The sequence below is a fragment of the Mobula birostris genome, chromosome 4 (assembly GCF_030028105.1).
Source record: "Mobula birostris isolate sMobBir1 chromosome 4, sMobBir1.hap1, whole genome shotgun sequence".
In the NCBI taxonomy this organism is placed as follows: domain Eukaryota; kingdom Metazoa; phylum Chordata; class Chondrichthyes; order Myliobatiformes; family Myliobatidae; genus Mobula; species Mobula birostris.
The window spans coordinates 38,307,717-38,327,929 of NC_092373.1; the positions used below are offsets into that span (position 1 = coordinate 38,307,717).

At 42.6% G+C, this 20,213-nt stretch overlaps 1 protein-coding gene across 4 annotated transcripts in view; it reads right to left on the reverse strand.

Moving 5' to 3' along the window:
- abcc5 (ATP-binding cassette, sub-family C (CFTR/MRP), member 5) overlaps nt 1-20,213 on the reverse strand; it is a 125,026-nt gene that overhangs the window by 46,468 nt on the left and 58,345 nt on the right. For all 4 annotated transcript variants that reach the window (XM_072255198.1, XM_072255196.1, XM_072255200.1 and 1 more), the window contains 3 exons: nt 6,834-7,037; nt 4,714-4,857; nt 3,631-3,730 (listed from right to left, as the gene is read on the reverse strand). In XM_072255198.1, the coding sequence (XP_072111299.1) occupies nt 3,631-3,730; nt 4,714-4,857; nt 6,834-7,037 (448 nt within the window). The remainder of the gene's footprint in view (nt 1-3,630; nt 3,731-4,713; nt 4,858-6,833; nt 7,038-20,213) is intronic.

Below are 20,213 nucleotides of genomic sequence, written 5' to 3' on the forward strand. Positions count from 1 at the left end.
TTACTGTATGAGGAACGTCTGGCAGCTCTTGGGCTGTATTCCCTGGAGTTCAGGAGAATGAGGGGGGAATCTCATAGAAACATTCCAAATGTTAAAAGGCCTGAACAGTTTAGATATGGCTAAGTTATTTCCCACAGAAGGGGAGTCTTGGACAAGAGGACATAACTTCAGGATTGAAGGACGTCCATTTAGAACAGAGATGCGGGGAAATTACTTTAGTCAGAGAGAGGTAAATCTGTGGAATTTTTTGCCAAGAGCAGCTGTGGAAGCCAAGTCACTGGGTGTATTTAAGGCAGAGATAGATAGGTTCTTGATTAGCCAGGGCATCAAAGAGTATGGCGAGAAGGCAGGGATGTGGGGATGAATTGCATCAGCCCACGATTGAATGGTGGAGCAGACTCAGTGGGCCGAATGGCCAACTTCTGCTCCTATATCTTATGACTTCATAAGACTGTATAGACGGAGGCACTTCCTTGTATTGTAAATAAAACCTAGACAGCAGTTGCTATCTATTTGATACATTCTACATCTATTGAATCAATAATGGACCTGAATCATATTTAGGCTAATTGACAAGCATGACAATATAGAGGATTACATTGTGCTCAATTAAACAAAGCTTTTATACTATCTCTGAAGCTGCATTTATCTATACAAATAAACAACATCCTATTCATAATGCCCACGTGCTTTGTAATGTTAGCTAGCATTCTCGGCTCAATGGGTCAGCATTCAATAGTAATGTCATTGAGCAGCAAGAGGAAATAGTTCCCCTTGTTTTCGATGGCTATTAAAGGGATTTTGAATGGCCCAATTGAAATCCAGCATGTATTATCACATTTTTAACTTCTGGTATTTGTTTGTTGCCTTGGGGGATATTTGATGCCTTCTGCAAGAAAAGGATAGAAATTTCTCTCCAATGATCAGAAAACCTCTTTGAAGTAGGAATTGTAGTGTGAGTTGCAAACTGCAGGATGCAGCAGAAATTAGTCACCACCACCTGGAAAAGTCCCAAGTATATGTTCAGGGCCATGTGACCTTTATCATGGGTACAGAAACATGGAAAAGGTCTGCGACTGAAACTATGCCTTCTGTCAATTTAGCAATCTGATGAATTACTTCCACTGTTAAGAGAGATATACAAGAATTACTTCCAAACTCTCTTTGTGAATAGTTCCTGTACAGATGTGTCCTCTTCCTCTCGTCTTAGCCAGCAAAGAGGCATTGCCATCAGGTCCTTTCACTCCCCCGAATGGCCAGTGAAACTAATATTGAAAACTTAATCACAATGGGCAAAATATACAAGACTCTGGCAGCACTTTAGCATCTTCTTCAAAGAGAACTAAATTCAGTTCACATCTATTTCCATCAATCCTGGACCTCTTAAGAATACCTCCAAGTACTGGGGCGGCATGGTAGTGTTGCAGCCAGCATAACGCTTTACCACTTCTGTGATTGGGGTTCAGTTTCTGCTGCTTCTGTAAGGAATATGTGTTCTGCCCGTGTCAGTGTGGGTTTTCTCCATTGCCCCAGTTCCCTCTCACATCCCAAACACATACATATTACTTAGTTGTGAGCATTCTACATTAGTATCAAAAGCATAGTAATATTTGCAGACAGCCCCCAGCACATACTTGGACTGAGTTGGTCGTTGATGCAAATGATGCATTTCACTGTACACAAGATTCTATGTACAGTGACAAATACAGCTAGTCTTTAAAGCAAGTGCAGTTTCAGCTTACTGTCCTTGAAGCTACTTCCTGTGCATAGCTCACAATCTGTCACATGCAGTTTGCTGAATTGCACAACAGTTACTGGCTACAGTAGCCATGTTCATCAGCATGATTCCATTTTATAAATAGAAGATATGTGTTATGATGTTTGCAGATAGATCCTTGGCTTCTTCTTCAGGAGATCACAGCCAGCGTGGACCGGTGATAATGGTAATAGGGAGGCATGGTAGCGCACTGGTTAGCACAATGCTTTACAGTACCACTAACCCGAGTTCAATTCCCACCGCTGCCTGTATGGAGTTTGTACATTCTCCCCATGACCACATGGATTTCCACTGGGTGCTCCGGTTTCCTCCCGTAGTCCAAAGATGTACTGGTTAGTAGGTTAATTGGTCTTGGTAAATTGTCCCGTGATTAGGCTAGGATTAAATTGGGAGATTGCTGGGCGGCACGGCTTGAAGGGCAGAAGGGCCCACTCCACGCTGTATACCAATAAATAAATAACTGCCTCTTCACTGACAATCAACACAGGCACACCTCAAGGATGTGTGCTTGGCCTACTTCTCCACTCTCTCCACACGTGTGGCTGTGTGGCTAGGCACAGTTGAAGCGCCTTGTATAAATACAATGATGACATGACTTGTTGGCAGAATTTCAGATAGCAGCAAGGCAGCATACAGGTTTCAACTGCAGTCAACTTCTATCACATATACTGTACCAATGCAGTTTAAAGGATATTCAGCAGGCCACCTTTTAAAAAGAATTCCAATTGTTCCAATGCATTTTAATTAAACCAGTTTCTAAAATAAAGGGGATAATATTGTCCAAGTGGGATATTTTTGCAATGTTAAAAGCAATACATAATTGCAAGTTGTCATTCTTTAGTAACCTATCAGCATGAGAATAGAAGGCAGACCATATAAACAATATTCTTGATCAAAGAATTAGAAAATAACTCAGACTGTTCTTTTTCAATAATAGAAACCATAGAAAAACTACAGCACAGAAACAGGCCTTTCGGCCCTTCTTGGCTGTGCCAAACCATTTTCTGCCTAGTCCCACTGACCTGCACACGGACCATATCCCTCCATACACCTCCCATCCATGTATCTGTCCAATTTATTCTTAAATGTTAGAAAAGAACTCGCATTTACCACCTCGTCTGGCAGCTCATTCCATACTCCCACCACTCTCTCTGTGAAGAAGCCCCACCTAATGTTCCCTTTAAACTTTCCCCCCCTCACCCTTAACCCATGTCCTCTGTTTTTTTTCTCCCCTTGCCTCAGTGGAAAAAAATAAGCTGGGTTCGAGATTGTAGATGGTGAATACTCTGAAGAAAATGCTATTCCACACATCCTTTGAACAAATCAGTAATAAAGCCAGAGTACTTAATCAGATGAGTATTAAAAGCCCTTGCTTGAACTGTACTTAAATCAAAAGACATCTTGGCCAAATGACCTGAAATGGTCATTTAATATCTGCAGCCAATGTTTTGGTACAGAATATACAAAATTCACCTACATAATTGCAACTACATGAAAAGGACTTCACTTTGTGAAACTAGAAATATTTAGAAACAAGACACTTTTTTAAAAAAGTACTTTAATCATTTATTACAAAATCTTCTGAATAAAACTAAATTTTAACTGACATGATTCTTCAAACTAGGCTTGTAAATTCCCTCAACTTTGAAAAATTGTTAACTTTGCTGTGACTGACAATTCTGAACCCCACACCCTGATCAGTCTTGATTTCTCCTTTTAGGCTATTTCTGCCAAATTCTGTCCTTGGCTTGCATTCTGTTTTTTAAAATATGCGATGGCCCTTTGAGATATAGTTCCACATTAACAACATTAAATACTATAACTTAGAGCTCATAGAACATTTTTTTAAGTACCTGTTGCTTTATTCACATTCCTTTCCTTCTTTACTGATCCAGTCTGGCTTTTGTCTTGAGGTTTCTTCAAGGAACTGTTGGCATTTTTTTGATTGTGTACCTAAAAAAAAACACACAAACAGAATGCAGAATAGAAACAAAGATTCTCTTCAGACAAACTGGTTACTACATTATGATTCTTCCTGGTAAATTTACTACCAGAACAATCTATCTACAATTTAGTTTAATTTTCCTTGCAATACTATCAGTATTAAAATTCACTGCATCATGAAAATGATAGCAGCTTCTGAAGCAACCAGGCAGGGTTAAATATGGAAATTCAGTATCTGCTTGCTCTGAATTTCCACATACAGACATTGCCTTGCTCTCTGAGAGTATATTACTTTACAAACATTTCCATAATAATTCTAAGGAAATGACAACCTAAGGAAAAACTTGATGTAGTTACAAATTATTCTCGAGGTAGCTTGAAAGTGTTATGCTTTACTACATGAGGTGTGATTAGGTTTGAGAGAAATATTCAAAAATTATCAGTCGAAAACTCTCAGTACAAAAAATGTGTGGATTGCAATTCCTTAATAAATATTAAAATAACAAACTTGAAAATAGAAATTCGCTGAACTTTGTGATATGGTTCAGGAAATTCTCACTGGAAAAACAGCCCATTCTACAGAGACTGCTGTGTATTTTTGTAGGTGGGTTTGTTAAGTTCTCTTCTTTCTACAGATCAAATTCTTCACATTTTAAATTCAAAGAAAGCATTAACTGGTAATATCTTAAACTGCTAATATTTGTGTATAATTAATGCACAAGCACATTCTTCATCACTTTTAATTCTTAATTTCACTGCCACATAAATCTTGAATGTCCAGGATGACAATGTTTCTTAAAAAGGGAAAATCATTATGTAAACACAAGGAATACTGAGCTATCACACTCCCCTCAAATTAGTCAAGTAGTCATTATGATCACCTGATTAGTCAGATGAAACTTGCAAGATCACTTGCCATATAAAAGGTGAAAATACAGAGATCCTATACATATCTTAATCTTAAGCACTAGTAGGTGACGCAATAAAATTACCTCAATATGTGGAGCGTCTCCCAGCTGTAGATTATTGAACATTGCTGCATAATCTCCATTCAAGATTATTAACTCTTCATGAGACCCCCTCTCAGTTATACAACCGTCCTTCATTAACAGTACTTCATCACAGTTGACCAAATACTGCTCAGGATAGGCAGACAAACAATTAGTTTATTTCTGCAGCTTTATATCTCACTTTTGATTCTTTCATCAACCTCCCACATATTGAAGAAAATTTTAGGGAACAAAATATATTACTGCATAGATCTGCTAGTACAATACTAAACAGTAAACTCCACATACTTCCTTCGTAAAATTAAAAACACATAAATTTACTAGTTTTAAGTTTATCCACGAAGCACAAAACAATCATATTTTGTTTTCTTTCTTTTCATCTCCACTTGGCCTACAGTCCCATATTCTTGTCAATCTCCATCACTATACTGCAAATACATATCCTTGAAAAAATATTTCTGATCAAAATGAAAACTTTGAATTTTAATGTTAATTCATTAGGTTTGAAGATTAATATAAGATACAACTCTCCACTGGACATCTTCGATCATTAAATTAATTTTTAGCCTTGTGGGGACGATGAGATTTGATGGGGGAAAATTACCTCAAAGTTAAAAAGAACTGCATAGCTGGTAGTCCAACCGGAAAAAAATAACAGAGCAAACAAAGCAATAATATGGAAAGGAATCAGAACAAGCATTACAGAAATCAGTGAAATAAATAAGAAATGTTGTCAATTGTATTAGAATTGACCAAATAATGTAGCAGCTTAATTGAGATTCAACTACATTACATTGCCAATGTTCTGCTGTACATTCATCTAAACTGCTCATATAATAATGAAATGTATGAAAGATGCAGTTCAAAAGACTTACATTTCAAGCCAGCTTCCAGTGATCAAGTTTCTGTCATGGTAGGCTATCAAGGCAAGACTGCAATGCTTAACAAAAGCATGCAGAATGTTTTAAGTCACTACTCTGCAAATTGTATTGAATCAAACCTGATATTTTAAAATGTCTAAGAATTAGGCACAACACAACTTGTTGTTTTTTAAACTTTTTTTTTTGAAGGGATTAGCTACATTGGGAGATAAAGCAAGATGTACATTAATGACACAAGTCCAAAGACTTAACATATATCTAGATTAACAAATATCCTTACTTTACCACAAGGAGGATAATTTTCCAGTTCATGTCAGCTAATTATTATTTCTCCTTAAGTTAGATGACTGAGAGTAACAGAATATTTTGAAAATATAATTTCATTCAAATAATACCTTTTTGATGTAAGAGATCAAAATTTTGAGAAGGAATTATTATTTTGGTGTTCAACATTTACCTACTGACTACTTGAAGCTGCATTACACGACACCTAGGCTTGCACATTTAACTACATATTTAAGGTACAACATCTTCTGCAATTTTATAAGCTGAAAACAATGATCCAAGGATTATAGAATGTCCATATTCTCCTTCCTTTCAAAGTACTGAGACAAACAGCACAATTGTCATCACGATAAAAAAAAATATTTTCTTCAGTGTCATTTACACTGTGCGTAAAGGGTTCTGTTAGTGAAATGAAAAGTTTTGTTGCTACTTGGCATTCCCAGCAAAATCCAGAGAGGACTGTGTCAAGAATAGATGGTTAGACTTCCCCCTGACAGGAGATGGTGACTGTCTGGTGGAAGCATCATTTGCATCATATTAAGGTCTTTCAATATATTCTCTTCAAAATCTTAAAATTCAGTTTTTTCTTCAATATCAAACATTTGTTTTTCATTCTACTGCTGTCCTTTAATGCTTGTGCACCCAAAATGCAATTCTATTCCCATAAGAGTCTATCTATTGCTTAAGTATCAACTAACCCCTATTCACCCATGAATAAGCTACTTCATCTTTATTTAAAAACGTACTGCATTTTGATAAACACATGCCAAATAATCAAGCAGGTAAAAGTAAACAGCATTACAGTGGTCAGTGAATATCATTTCAATTCAGAACCTTCCTTTGATCAAAAAGGGAATCTTAATCATTATATGCCTGATTTTGAATATTAAAGTTTCAGTATGGTAAACATAGATACATTTCAATTATCTAAATTACCTGAAGCTGGTGAGTGATAAACAGAACAGTCTTCAAATTTAGTTGCTTTTTAATTGCATTGTTGAAGATGTGATTCCCAACATGAGCATCTAGTGCACTGAGTGGATCATCCAAGATATAAATGTTTTTGTCACTGTACAATGCACGTGCTAAACTTATTCTCTGGCGTTGTCCTCCACTCAAGTTAGCCCCATGTTCGCCCACCTGTATGCCATCCAAGTGGTGGAAAATTATCAGCACATTGGCTAAAAAAATTTACAAGTTACAATACTAAGACAGCAACTTGTGGACTGTCTCTGGGTATCTGCTTAGAACTTACCGTACTTTCTGAAGAACAAACATAATGAGGGGTAAACACGAAAGTGAGATTTTGATAATGCTTTGAACTGTTCAACTTTATTATTTATTTATTATGTCATTTTTATTTTAGAGATACAGTGCTGAACAGGCTCTTCCAGCCCAGTGAGCTGCACTGCCCAACAACCCACTTATTTTATCAAAGTGCTGCACAGACGCAGTAGAAGCATTCTGGCACAAGTCCAGTGAACAGCTTTAAAAGCAGCAAGTTTTTTTCCCCCCCCAACAGGTGACTACAGGGCCAGTGTTCTGTTCTGGGTATCAGAAATGGGATTTCTAGGAGACTACCAGCTTCTCCAATGGCCACATCTGCACCAGGTGCAACGAGATACAGCTCCTTAAGACACTGTGTCAAGTGGAGATACAGCTCAATGACCTTCAGCTTGTTAGGGAAAGTGAAGAGGTGATAGACAGGAGCTACAGGGAGGTAGTCGACCCAAGGGGACAGGAGACAGACAAATGGGTGACTGTCAGGAGAGGGGAGAGAGAATGTCAGATAGTGGAGAGCACCCCTGTGGCTGCTCCCTCAACAATAAGTACTCCATTCTGAGTACTGTTTGGGGGGGAGGGGGGAGGGGATAGAGATAGAGAGACAGGCAGACAGACAGACCTGCCTAGGGAAAGTGACAGCCGCTGTGCCTCTGGCACTGAGTCTGGCCCTGTGGCTCAGAAGAGTAGGGAACTGAACAGAATGACAGCAGTAACAGAGGACTATATACAGATGGAGGGCATGTAGGCAATTCTGTAGACACGATAAAGAAACACGGATGGTAGTTTCCCTCCCAGGTGCCAGGGTCTGCAATGTTTCTGAATGTGTTCACGATATCCTGAAAAGGAAGAGTAACCAGCTGGAAGTTGTGGTATATATTGGTATGAATGACATAGGTAGAAAAAGGGAGGAGGTCCTGAAAACAGATTACAGGGAGTTAGGAAGGAGGCTGAGGGGCAGGACCTCAAGGGTAGTAATCTCAGGATTGCTGCCTGTCACATGACAGTGAGGATAGGAATAGAATGAGGTGGCAGATAAATGCGTGGCTGAAGAATTGGACCAGAGAGCAGGGAGCAGAGATTCAGATTTCTGGATAATTGGGACCTTTTCTGGGGCAGACGGGACCTGTACAAAAAGGGCGGACTGCACTTGAATCCGAGAGGGACCAATATTCTTGCGGGCAGTTTTACTAGAGCTGATAATGAGCCAGCAGGTTTACAAGTAGATGATGGTATAACATGAATGTAAGGAAGGACAAGTCAATGATTGGGTACAAATGCAGACAGACCAAAGAGTTAAATTGACAAAATTCAAAAGGGGCAAAGAATGCAGGACTGAAGGTGCTGTATTTAAATGTACGTAGCATTCGGAATAAGGTGGACGAATTCGTGCCACAATTGGAGATTGTCGGTACGACACTATGGGCATCACTGAGTCGTGGCTGAAAGAAGGCCACAGTTGGGAGCTTAACATCAAAGGATACTCATTGTATCAAAAGGACAGGCAGAAAGGTACAGGCAGTGGTGTGGCTCTATTGTAAGAGATGGAATTACATCTTTGGAAAGAGGTGACATCGAGTCAGAGAATGTTGAATCTTTGTGATTCCAGTTAAGAAACTGCAAGGGTGAAAAAGCCTGCAGAAGGATTTAGATGGGGTAGAACAGGGGGCCCCAACCTTTTTTGCAACACGAACTGGTTTATTATTGACAATATTCTTGCAGACTGGCCGATCCGGGGTGGGGGGGGGGGGGGTAGGGTAGGGTTGCCAACGGACAAGAGTAGCAGTCAAATATATTTACCACGAGAAAGACTACAATGACCATGAAGCCTTGTGCGGGCACCAGTGCGCATGCCTGTACTTGCTGATTTCTTTCTACAAATCATTTTTGGCAATTCTGTATGGCGGGGGGGGGGGGGGGGGTTGTTAATCACGACCGGAATATCGGTGATAAGTGGCTAATGGCTAATACACTCAATTTCGTTTCGAAAAGGGCTTATCTAACGAATTTAATATTAAACACACAGCGCATATTTTCCTCGCATGAATATAGTGATAAGTCAATTATCAGGGGAGGACAGGGGAGCTGGAAGTAAGTGTTGAAAGAACTTCCAGTAGAAGCGGTAGAGGCAGGTTCGATATTATCATTTAAAGAAAAATTGGATAGGTATATGGACAGGAAAGGATGGAGGGTTATGGGCTGAGTGCAGGTCGGTGGGACTAGGTGAGAGTAGCGTTCGGCATGGACTAGAAGGGCAGAGATGGCCTGTTTCTGTGCTGTAATTGTTATATGGTTATATAAGTCAATAGCATCATAACATTTTAAGTAACGTTTGGATATTAAACACACAGCACCTATTTTCCCTGTATGAACATATAAAATCATTGCAACACACCAATATCGCTGAATCAGTGGGAGCCCTGGGCTTATTTTCCTGCAACAATCCTATCGAGGGGTGATGGGAGACAGCGATACTCGAAGGGGGTTCTTATGTCCAGTCTATTCCACAATTTAGTTTTCGTTGCATTCATTGCAGAGATATGCTGGAAATGGAAGCAACGTTTTCAGTGCTTTTGTGGCTATCTCAGGATATTTAGCCTTGACTTTGATCCAGAATGCCGGCAGAGATATTATGTCAAACATACTTTTCAGCCTGCCGTCATTTGCAAGCTTGAGGAGTTGATCTCCTTCCCGCACTGACATGGATGACGCGTGCGCAACAGTGCGTGGAATGAGGAAAGGTGCAGTTGATTCATATCACCAAATCATATCATTTCCTCACGGCCCTGTAGCGCTTGCTTTGCAGCCCGGTACTGGTCTGTGGCCCGGTGGTTGGGGACCGCTGGGCTAGAAAGTGGCAAATGAAATACAATGCTGCAAAATGCATGGTCATGCACTTTGGCAGTAGAAATAAACATGCAGGTTATTTTCTAAACGGTGAAAAAAAATTCAAAAATCTAAGATGCAAAGGGACTTAGGAGTCCTTGTGCAGAACACCCTAAAGGCTATCTTGCAGGTAGAGTTGGTGGTGAGGAAGGCAAATGAAATGTTAGCATTAATTTCAAGTTGGAGGAACAACATCTTATATTCCATTTGGGTAGCCTCCAGCCTGATGGCATGAACACTGATTTCACAACCTTCTGGTAATGCCCCCACAGCCCCCTCTCCTTCACCATTTCCCATCTCTTCCCTCTCTCACCTTATCTCCTTGCCTGCCCATCACCTCCTCCGGTGCACCTCCCCCTTTTCCTTCTTCCATGGTCTTCTGTCATTTTCACCGATCAACTTCCCAGCTCTTTGCTTCATCTCCCCTTCAGATTTCACCTTTCACCTTGTGTTTCTCTCTCCCCTCTGCCCATCTTTTAAATCTATTCCTCAGCTTTTTTTCCACCAGTCCTACCAAAGGGTTTTGGCCAGAAACATCGACTGTACTCTTTCCCATAGATGTTGCCTGGCCTGTAGAGTTCCTCCAGCATTTTGTGCGTGTTGCTCGGATTTCCAGCATCTGCAGACTTTCTCTTGTTTGTGATTCATTTCAAGAGGTCCAGAATACAAGAGCAGGGATGTGATACTGAAGTTTTATAAGGCACATCTTTTCTTAGATGAGGACCCCAAAAATGTGAATGGTTTTGGGCTCCTCATCTGAGAAAAGATATGTAAGGATTGGAGAGGATTCAGAGGAGGTTCGCAAGGATGATTCCAGGAATGAAAGGGTTGTCGTGCGAGGAGCGTTTGATGGTTCTGGGTGTGTACTCGCTGGAATTTTGCAGGGTGAGGGAGGACCTCATTGAAGCTTTTCAAATGTTGAAAGGCCTAGAGAGAGTAGACGTGGAAAGGATGTTTCCTGTGGTGAGGGAGTACAGGGCAAGTGGGTACAGCCTGAGGATTAGAGGGGTGTCCATTTAAAACAGAGATGCGGAGACATTTCTTTAGCTAGAAAGTAGTTAACTTGTGGAATTTGTTACTACAGGCAGCTGGGGAGGCCGAGTTGTTGGGTGTATTTGAGGCAGAGATTGATAGGTTCTTGATTTGACACAGCATCAATGACTACAGGGAGAAGGCTGGGGAGTGGGATTGAGGAGGGAAAAAACAATTAGCCATGATTGAATGGCACAGCAGACTTGATGAGCCAAATGGCTTAAATCTGCTCTTATATCTTACGGTCTTATTATGGTCTAAAAATAGGAATTACACAGTATTTTACATCAGTCCCTCCAAACTGACAGTGGAAGAGGAGATAGCAAAGTCACTTTAACAGAGGTATTGGAAAAGTTGGCTGATGTTAAAGTGGTTAAGTTACCAGGATGAGACGCATCCTAGGATTTTGGAGAAGCAAGCGAAGAAATCACAGTGACATTGGCAATAATCTTTTAGTACTCCTTGGATAGAGGATAGTGCCAGAGGTCTGGAGTTACGCAAATGTTACTCCCCGAATCCAAAAAAGAGTGATAAGGATAAGAGCAACTGTAGGCCAGTCAGCTTAATCACAGTGGTGGGAAAGCTTTCAGAAATGCTGATTTGGGAACTGATTGATAATGACCTGGAGGAAAATGAATCAATTAAGGCAGACGATTACCGATTTGTTAGGGCCAAATTTTGCTTATCAAATTTGACATTATTTTTTGATAACAATCAGAGTTGATGAAGATAATACAGTCAATGCATTGTTGACAGACTTCCATAAAGCTTTTGATAAGTTGCCACATAACAGGCTTATAATTAATGTGACATTAAAGAGACACTGGATATAAAAGTGGCTCTGTTAAAAAAAGCAGAGTGAAGTGGTGAATCACAAACACGAGAAAATCTGCAGATACTGGAAATCCAGGCGACACACACAAAATGCTGGAGGAACTCAGCAGGCCAGGCAGCATCCATAGAAAAGAGTAAACAGTCAACATTTCAGGCCCACACCCTTCATCCGAGCCAATTAACGCTGACGATTGCCAATTCATTCAGACCAAATTTTGTTTAACATATTTGACAAATTTTTTTTTATAAGATTAACAATCCTGAGGAAGGATCTGCTGAGTTCCTCCAGCATTTTGTGTTCATTGTGAGATGGAGAATGATTGCTTCTTGGGTTAAAGGAAGGTAAAAACTAATATTCTCTAAGGTCCACTTTTCTTTCTTACATTTCGAGTGGACAACTCTTGCGCTATGGACAAGGAAAAATCTGCAGATCTGAAAATCCAGGCGACAGACACAAAATGCTGGAAGAACTCAGCAGGCCAGGCAGTATCTATGGAAAACAACACAGTTGACATTTCGGGCCAAGACTCTTCATCAGGACTGGAGAAAAAAAGATGAGGAGTCAGAGTAAGAAGGTGGGGGAGGGGGAAAAGAAACAAAAGGTGATAGCAGAAACAGGAAGGGGGGAGGGGTGAAGTAAAGAGCTGGGAATTTGATAGGTGAAAGAGATACAGGGCTAGAGAAGGGGAAACCTGATAGGAGAGGACCAAAGGCCACTGACAGAAAGAAAAGGGGAGGAGTGCCAAAGGGAGGCAATGGGTGGGTAAAGATACAAGGTGAGAAAGGAAAAAATGGGAATGGGGAATGGTAAGGGAGAAGTTCGAGAAACAATGTTGATGCCATCAGGTTGGAGGCTATCCAGACAGAATACAAGGTGTTCCTCCAACCTGAGTGTGGCTTCATTGTGATGGTAGAGGCGGCCATTGACTGACATGTTGAAATGGGAATAGGAACTGGAATTAAAATGGCAGATCCAGTTTTTACTGGCGACAAAGTATAGGTGCTCGATGAAGTTGTCTCCCAATCTACATCTGGTCTCACCGACATACAGAAGGCTGTACTGGGAGCACCTGATACAGTAGATGACACCAACAGACTCATAGGTGAAGTATCACCTCACCTGGAAGGACTGTTTGGGTCCTGAATGGTAGTGAGAGAGGTGGTCTAGTGGCAGGTGCAACACTTGCTCTGCTTGCAAGGATAATTGCGAGGAGGGAGATCAGAGGGGGGATCTTGTTGGAGATGACAGAAGTTACGGAGGATTATGTGCTAAGCTGGTGGGATAGAAACATAGAAACATAGAAAATAGGTGCAGGAGTAGGCCATTCGGCACTTTGAGCCTGCACCGCCATTCAGTATGATCATGGCTGATCATCCAACTCAGAACCCTGCACCAGCCTTCCCTCCATACCCCCTAATCCCTTTAGCCACAAGGGCCATATCTAACTCCCTCTTAAATATAGCCAATGAACTGGCCTCAACTGTTTCCTGTGGCAGAGAATTCCACAGATTCACCACTCTGTGTGAAGAAGTTTTTCCTAATCTCGGTCCTAAAAGGCTTCCCCTTTATCCTCAAACTGTGACCCCTCATTCTGGACTTCCCCAACATCGGGAACAATCTTCCTGCATCTAGCCTGTCCAATCCCTTTAGGATTTTATACGTTTCAATCAGATCCCCCCTCAATCTTCTAAATTCCAACGAGTATAAGCCTAGTTCATCCAGTCTTTCATCATATGAAAGTCCTGCCATCCCAGGAATCAATCTGATGAACCTTCTTTGTACTCCCTCTATGGCAAGGATGTCTTTCCTCAGATTAGGGGACCAAAACTGCACACAATACTCCAGGTGTGGTCTCACCAAGACCTTGCACAACTGCAGTAGTACCTCCCTGCTCCTGTACTTGAATCCTCTTGCTATAAATGCCAGCATACCATTCGCCTTCCTGACGAAGGGTCTCGGCCTGAAACGTCGACTGCACCTCTTCCTAGAGATGCTGCCTGGCCTGCTGCGTTCACCAGCAACTTTGATGTGTGTTGCTTGAATTTCCAGCATCTGCAGAATTCCTGTTGATACCATTCGCCTTTTTCACCGCCTGCTGTACCTGCATGCCCACTTTCAATGACTGGTGTATAATGACACCCAGGTCTCGTTGCACCTCCCCTTTTCCTAATCGGCCACCATTCAGATAATAATCTGTTTTCCTGTTCTTGCCACCAAAGTGGATAACTTCACATTTATCCACATTAAATTGCATCTGCCATGAATTTGCCCACTCACCTAACCTATCCAAGTCACCCTGCATCCTCTTAGCATCCTCCTCACAGCTAATACTGCCGCCCAGCTTCGTGTCATCCGCAAACTTGGAGATGCTGCATTTAATTCCCTCATCCAAGTCATTAATATATATTGTAAACAACTGGGGTCCCAGCACTGAGCCTTGCGGTACCCCACTAGTCACTGCCTGCCATTCTGAAAAGGTCCTGTTTATTCCCATTCTTTGTTTCCTGTCTGCCAACCAATTTTCTATCCACATCAATACCTTACCCCCAATACCGTGTGCTTTAAGTTTGCACACTAATCTCCTGTGTGGGACCTTGTCAAAAGCCTTTTGAAAATCCAAATATACTACATCCACTGGTTCTCCCCTATCCACTCTACTAGTTACATCCTCAAAAAATTCTATGAGATTCGTCAGACATGATTTTCCTTTCACAAATCCATGCTGACTTTGTCCGATGATTTCACCGCTTTCCAAATGTGCTGTTATCACATCTTTGATAACTGGCTCTAGCAGTTTCCCCACCACCGATGTTAGGCTAACCGGTCTATAATTCCCTGGTTTCTCTCTCCCTCCTTTTTTAAAATGTGGGGTTACATTAGCCACCCACCAATCCTCAGGAACTAGTCCAGAATCTAAAGAGTTTTGAAAAATTATCACTAATGCATCCACTATTTCTTGGGCTACTTCCTTAAGCACTCTGGGATGCAGACCATCTGGCCCTGGGGATTTATCTGCCTTTAATCCCTTCAATTTACCTAACACCACTTCCCTACTAACATGTATTTCCCTCAGTTTCTCCATCTCACTGGACCCTCTGCCCCCTATTTCCGGAAGATTATTTATGTCCTCCTTAGTGAAGACAGAACCAAAGTAATTATTCAATTGGTCTGCCATGTCCTTGCTCCCCATAATCAATTCACCTGTTTCTGTCTGTAGGGGACCTACATTTGTCTTAACCAATCTTTTCCTTTTCAAATATCTATAAAAGCTTTTACAGTCAGTTTTTATGTTCCCTGCCAGTTTTCTCTCATAATCTTTTTTCCCTTTCCTAATTAAGCCCTTTGTCCTCCTCTGCTGAACTCTGAATTTCTCCCAGTCCTCAGGTAAGCCACTTTTTCCGGCTAATTTGCATGCTTCTTCTTTGGAATTGATACTATCCCTAATTTCCCTTGTCAGCCACGGGTGCACTACCTTCCTTGATTTATTCTTTTGCCAAACTGGGATGAACAATTGTTGTAGTTCATCCATGCAACCTTTAAGTGCTTGCCATTGCATATCCACCGTCAACCCTTTAAGTGTCATTTGCCAGTCTATCTTAGCTAATTCACGTCTCATACCTTCAAAGTTACCCTTCTTTAAGTTCAGAACCTTTGTTTCTGAATTAACTATGTCACTCTCCATCTTAATGAAGAATTCCATCATATTATGGTCACTCTTACCCAAGGGGCCTCTCACGACAAGATTGCTAATTAACCCCTCCTCATTGCTCAATACCCAGTCTAGAATAGCCTGCTCTCTAGTTGGTTCCTCGACATGTTGGTTCAAAAAACCATCCCGCATACATTCCAAGAAATCCTCTTCCTCAGCACCCTTACTAATTTGGTTCACCCAATCTACATGTAGATTGAAGTCACCCATTGTAACTGCTGTTCCTTTATTGCACACATTTCTAATTTCCTGTTTAATACCATCCCCAACCTCACTACTACTGTTAGGTGGCCTGTACACAACTCCCACCAGCGTTTTCTGCCCCTTAAGTGTTATGCAGCTCTACCCATATCGATTCCACATTTTCCCGGCTTATGTCCTTCCTTTCTATTGCGTTAATCTCCTCTCTAACCAGCAACGCCACCCCACCTCCTTTTCTTTCCTGTCTATCCCTCCTGAATATTGAATATCCCTGAATGTTGAGCTCCCATCCTTGGTCACCCTGGAGCCATGTCTCTGTGATCCCAACTATATCATATTCATTAATAACAATCTGCACTTTTAATTCATCCACCTTGTTACGAATGCTCCTTGCATTGACACACAAAGCCTTCAGGCGCGCTTTTACAACTCTCTTAGCCCTTATACAATTATGCTGAAAAGTGGCCCTTTTTGATGCTTGCTCTGGATTTGTCGGCCTGCCACTTTTACTTTTCACCTTACTACTTTTTGCTTGTATCCTCATTTTACACCCCTCTGTCTCTCTGCACTGGTTCCCATCCCCCTGTTGTGAACTAACCTCCTCTCGCCTAGCCTCTTTAATTTGATTCTCACCCCCCAACCATTCTAGTTTAAAGTCACCTCAGTAGCCCTCGCTAATCTCCCTGCCAGGATATTGGTCCCCCTAGGATTCAAGTGTAACCCGTCCTTTTGTACAAGTCACGCCTGTGCCAAAAGAGGTCCCAATGATCCAAAAACTTGAATCCCTGCCCCCTGCTCCAATCCTTCAGCCACGCATTTATCCTCCACTTCATTGCATTCCTACTCTCACTGTCGGGTGGCACAGGCAGTAATCCCAAGATTACTACCTTTGCGGTCCTTTTTCTCAACTCCCTTCCTAGCTCCCTATATTCTCCTTTCAGGACCTCTTCCCTTTTCCTACCTATGTCATTGGTACCTATATGTACCACGACCTCTGGCTCCTCACCCTCCCACTTCAGGATATCTTGGATGAGGCGTGGACAAGAGAAATCCTATTCCTGGTGGGCTAGTGAGAGAATGGGGTGAGGGCAGACATGCCCAAAATAAAAGAGATGCAGTTGAGGGCAGCATTGATGGTGGAGGAAGGGAAGCACCATTCTTTGGAGGAGGAGGAGGACATCTCCTTCATTCTGGAGTGAAAAGCCTCATCCTGACAGCAGATGTGGCAGTAACAGAGGAATTGAGAGAAGGGGATGGCATTTTTAGAAGCAACAGAGTGGGAAGAAGTATAGTTCAGGTAGCTGTGAGAGTCAGTGGTTTTATGACAGATATCAATAAATAGCTGTCTCCAGAGATAGAGACAGAGAAATCGAGAAAGGGGAGGGAGGTATTGGAAATGTAAAAGGTTAATTTGAGGGCAGGGTGGAAGCTGGAGGCAAAGTTGATAAAGTCAACAAGTTCTGCATGGGTGCAGGAAGCAGTACCAATGTAGTCGTCGATGCAGTGTAGGAAAAGTTGGGGAGCAATACCAGTGTAGGCTTGGAACATGGACTGTTCCACGTATCTGACAAACAGACAGGCATAACTGGGACCCATGCAAGTACCCATGGCTATATCTTTTGTTTGAAGGAAGGGGGAGGAGCCAAAGAAGAAATTATTGAGAGTGAGGACAAGTTCCACCAGACGGAGGAGAGTTGGGTCTGGTGTTTAGAAAGAAACAGAGAGATGTGAGGCCTTCCTAGTGGGGGACGGAGATGTATAGGGACTGGATATTCATACTGAAAATAAGATGATCGGGGCCAGAGAACGTGAAATCATTGAAAAGATCAAGAGTGTGTGAAGTGTCACGGATGTAGGAAGGGACTGAACCAGGTGGGGTAAAACTGAGATTGGAATTGGTGAGAGGAGTGGTGAAGTTGAGATGGTTGATATCCCATCGACAGTTAGCAATGAAAAGATCCAGAGCAGGCAGAAGACCAGAGTGGGGTGTTCAGGAAGAGGAGAGGGGTTGAAGAAGGGAGAAGGAGTCATCAGTACAGGATGGAGATTCCTTACCAAAGAAGTAGGCCCGGAGTTGGAGGTGGCAGAAGAAGAGCTCAGCATCATGGCGGGTGTGGTACTCACCAAGGTATGGGTGCAGGGGGACAAAGCCCAGGCTGCTGTTACTGAGGACAGAACATTCTGCCTCAGAGACAGGAAGATCAGAGGGGATCGTGAAGTCCTGGCATGGATGAGAGCTGAGATCGGGGGGGGGGGGAAGGGAGTTGGTCATGTCAGAAGAGAGGGGAAGGTTGGGGTGCTCAGGGAAAGTGGGACAAGAGCAAGATGGAGTCTTCGAGGACCCAAACGCTGGTGGTGGAACCTGAGAATGGTGGTGGGGGAAGGGGAGACAGGGATTCCAGTAGCAGCGTGTGAAGTCCCAGCCTGGAGGTGCTGTCTGTCAAAGTTGGAGTTGGGAATTGGAGGTTGCGCAATCGGCACTTTAAAGGAGTCTGAGGTCATTGAAACCTGCATTGATGGTGGAGGAGTCCAGGATCTGAATCTGCTCTAGATCATGAGAACCGTTGAGATCAGCAGCAGGGATCATGGACTGGAGATGTCTGTGCCTGCCAGCACTGGAGACAGCAAGCTCTGTAGTCTGCAATCAGGCAATTTTCTGATCCTTGCAGGACGTGAGAAAGCCAAAGAACTGGTGACTGAAAGCATGGATCCGGCGGAGGATATAGTAGTGTACAGGTCCATTTTAGGCAGCGGAGATAGAATCACTGAATTGTGGAAGTGACCCCGGGTACCTTCTTGTGTCAGAAAGCATGGTGCGTAGAATGCAGTGGGAGCAGCAGTCAATTGAATGTGAGTACCAGGAGTCCTCAAAGGGCCTGAATTGAGAGGCTTGAAAATGGATCTGGAAGCCATATGGTACAAGCTGGTGGCAAAGATATGTTCCCAAGGAGTATACGTGGCTGTGGTAGCTGGTCTGGATGAACTCATGGTTGAAGAGTAGGAGGGCAGCAGAGATCACAGAGGGGGAAACAGTGAGAGAGGGTTTCACTGAACTCCCGAAAGGAAGGTTTAAACTTTTTTAGGGGCAGCATCCCTGGAAGAAACTCAGCAGTGTAGTAGTCCAATCACAAACAAGAGAAAATCTGCAGATGCTGGAAATCCAAGCAACACACAGAAAATGCTGGAGCTCAGCAGGCTAGGCAGCATCTACGGAAAACAGTAAACAGTCGATATTTCGGGTCGAGACCCTTCATCAGGACTGGAGAGAAAAAAAGATGAGGAGTCAAGAGTTAGAAGGTGGAGGGAGGGGAGGAAGAAGTAAAGTGATAGGTGAAACTGTGGGGGGGGGGTGAGAGGTGAAATAAAGAGCTGGAAGGTTGATTGGTGAAAGAGATATAGGGCTAGAGAAGGAGGAATCTGATAGGAGAGGGCAGAGAACAATGGAAGAAAGAAAAGGAGGAGGAGCACCAGAGGGAGGTGATGGGCAGGTAAGGAGATAAGGTGAGAGAGGAAAATGGGAATGGGAAATGGTGAAAGGTGGAGGTGGGTCATTACTGGAAGCTTGAGAAATCGATGTTCATGCCATCAGTTTGAGGGCTACCTAGACCGAATACAAGGTGTTGCTCCTCCAACTTGAGTGTTGCCTCACTGCAACAGTAGAGGAGGCCATGGACTGATATGTCGGAATGGGAATGGGAAGTGGAATTAAAATGTGTGGCCACTGGGCGATCTCGCATTTTCTGGCGGACGGAGATGTGGTGCTTGGCGAAGCGGTCTCCCAATCTAAGTCAGGTCTTGCCAAAAAAACAGGGCGCCACACCGGGAGCACTAGACACGGTAGACTCACAGGTGAAGTGTTGCCTCACCTGGAAGGACTGTTTAGGGCGCTGTGAGGGAGGAAGTGTAGAGACAGGTGTAGCCAACATTGCATTCGCCTTCTGCACCACCAACTCAACCTAGAGGTTAACCTTTAGGGTAACCTGCACAAAGACTCCCAAGTCCCTTTACATCTCTACATTTTGAATTCTCTCCCCATCTAAATAATAGTCTGCCCGTTTATTTCTTCCGCCAAAGTTCATGACCATACACTTTCCAACATTGTATTTTATTTGCCACTTCTTTGCCCATTCCCCTAAACTATTTAAGTCTCTCTGCAGGCTTTCTATTTCCTCAACACTACTCGCTCCTCCACCTATCTTTGTATCAATGGCAAATTTAGCCACAAATCCAGTAATTCCATAGTTCAAATCATTGACATGCATTGTAAAAAGCAGCGGTCCCAACACCGACCCCTGTGGAACTCCACTGGTAACCGGCAGCCAGCCTGAATAGGATCCCTTTATTCCTACTCTCTGGTTTCTGCCGATCAGCC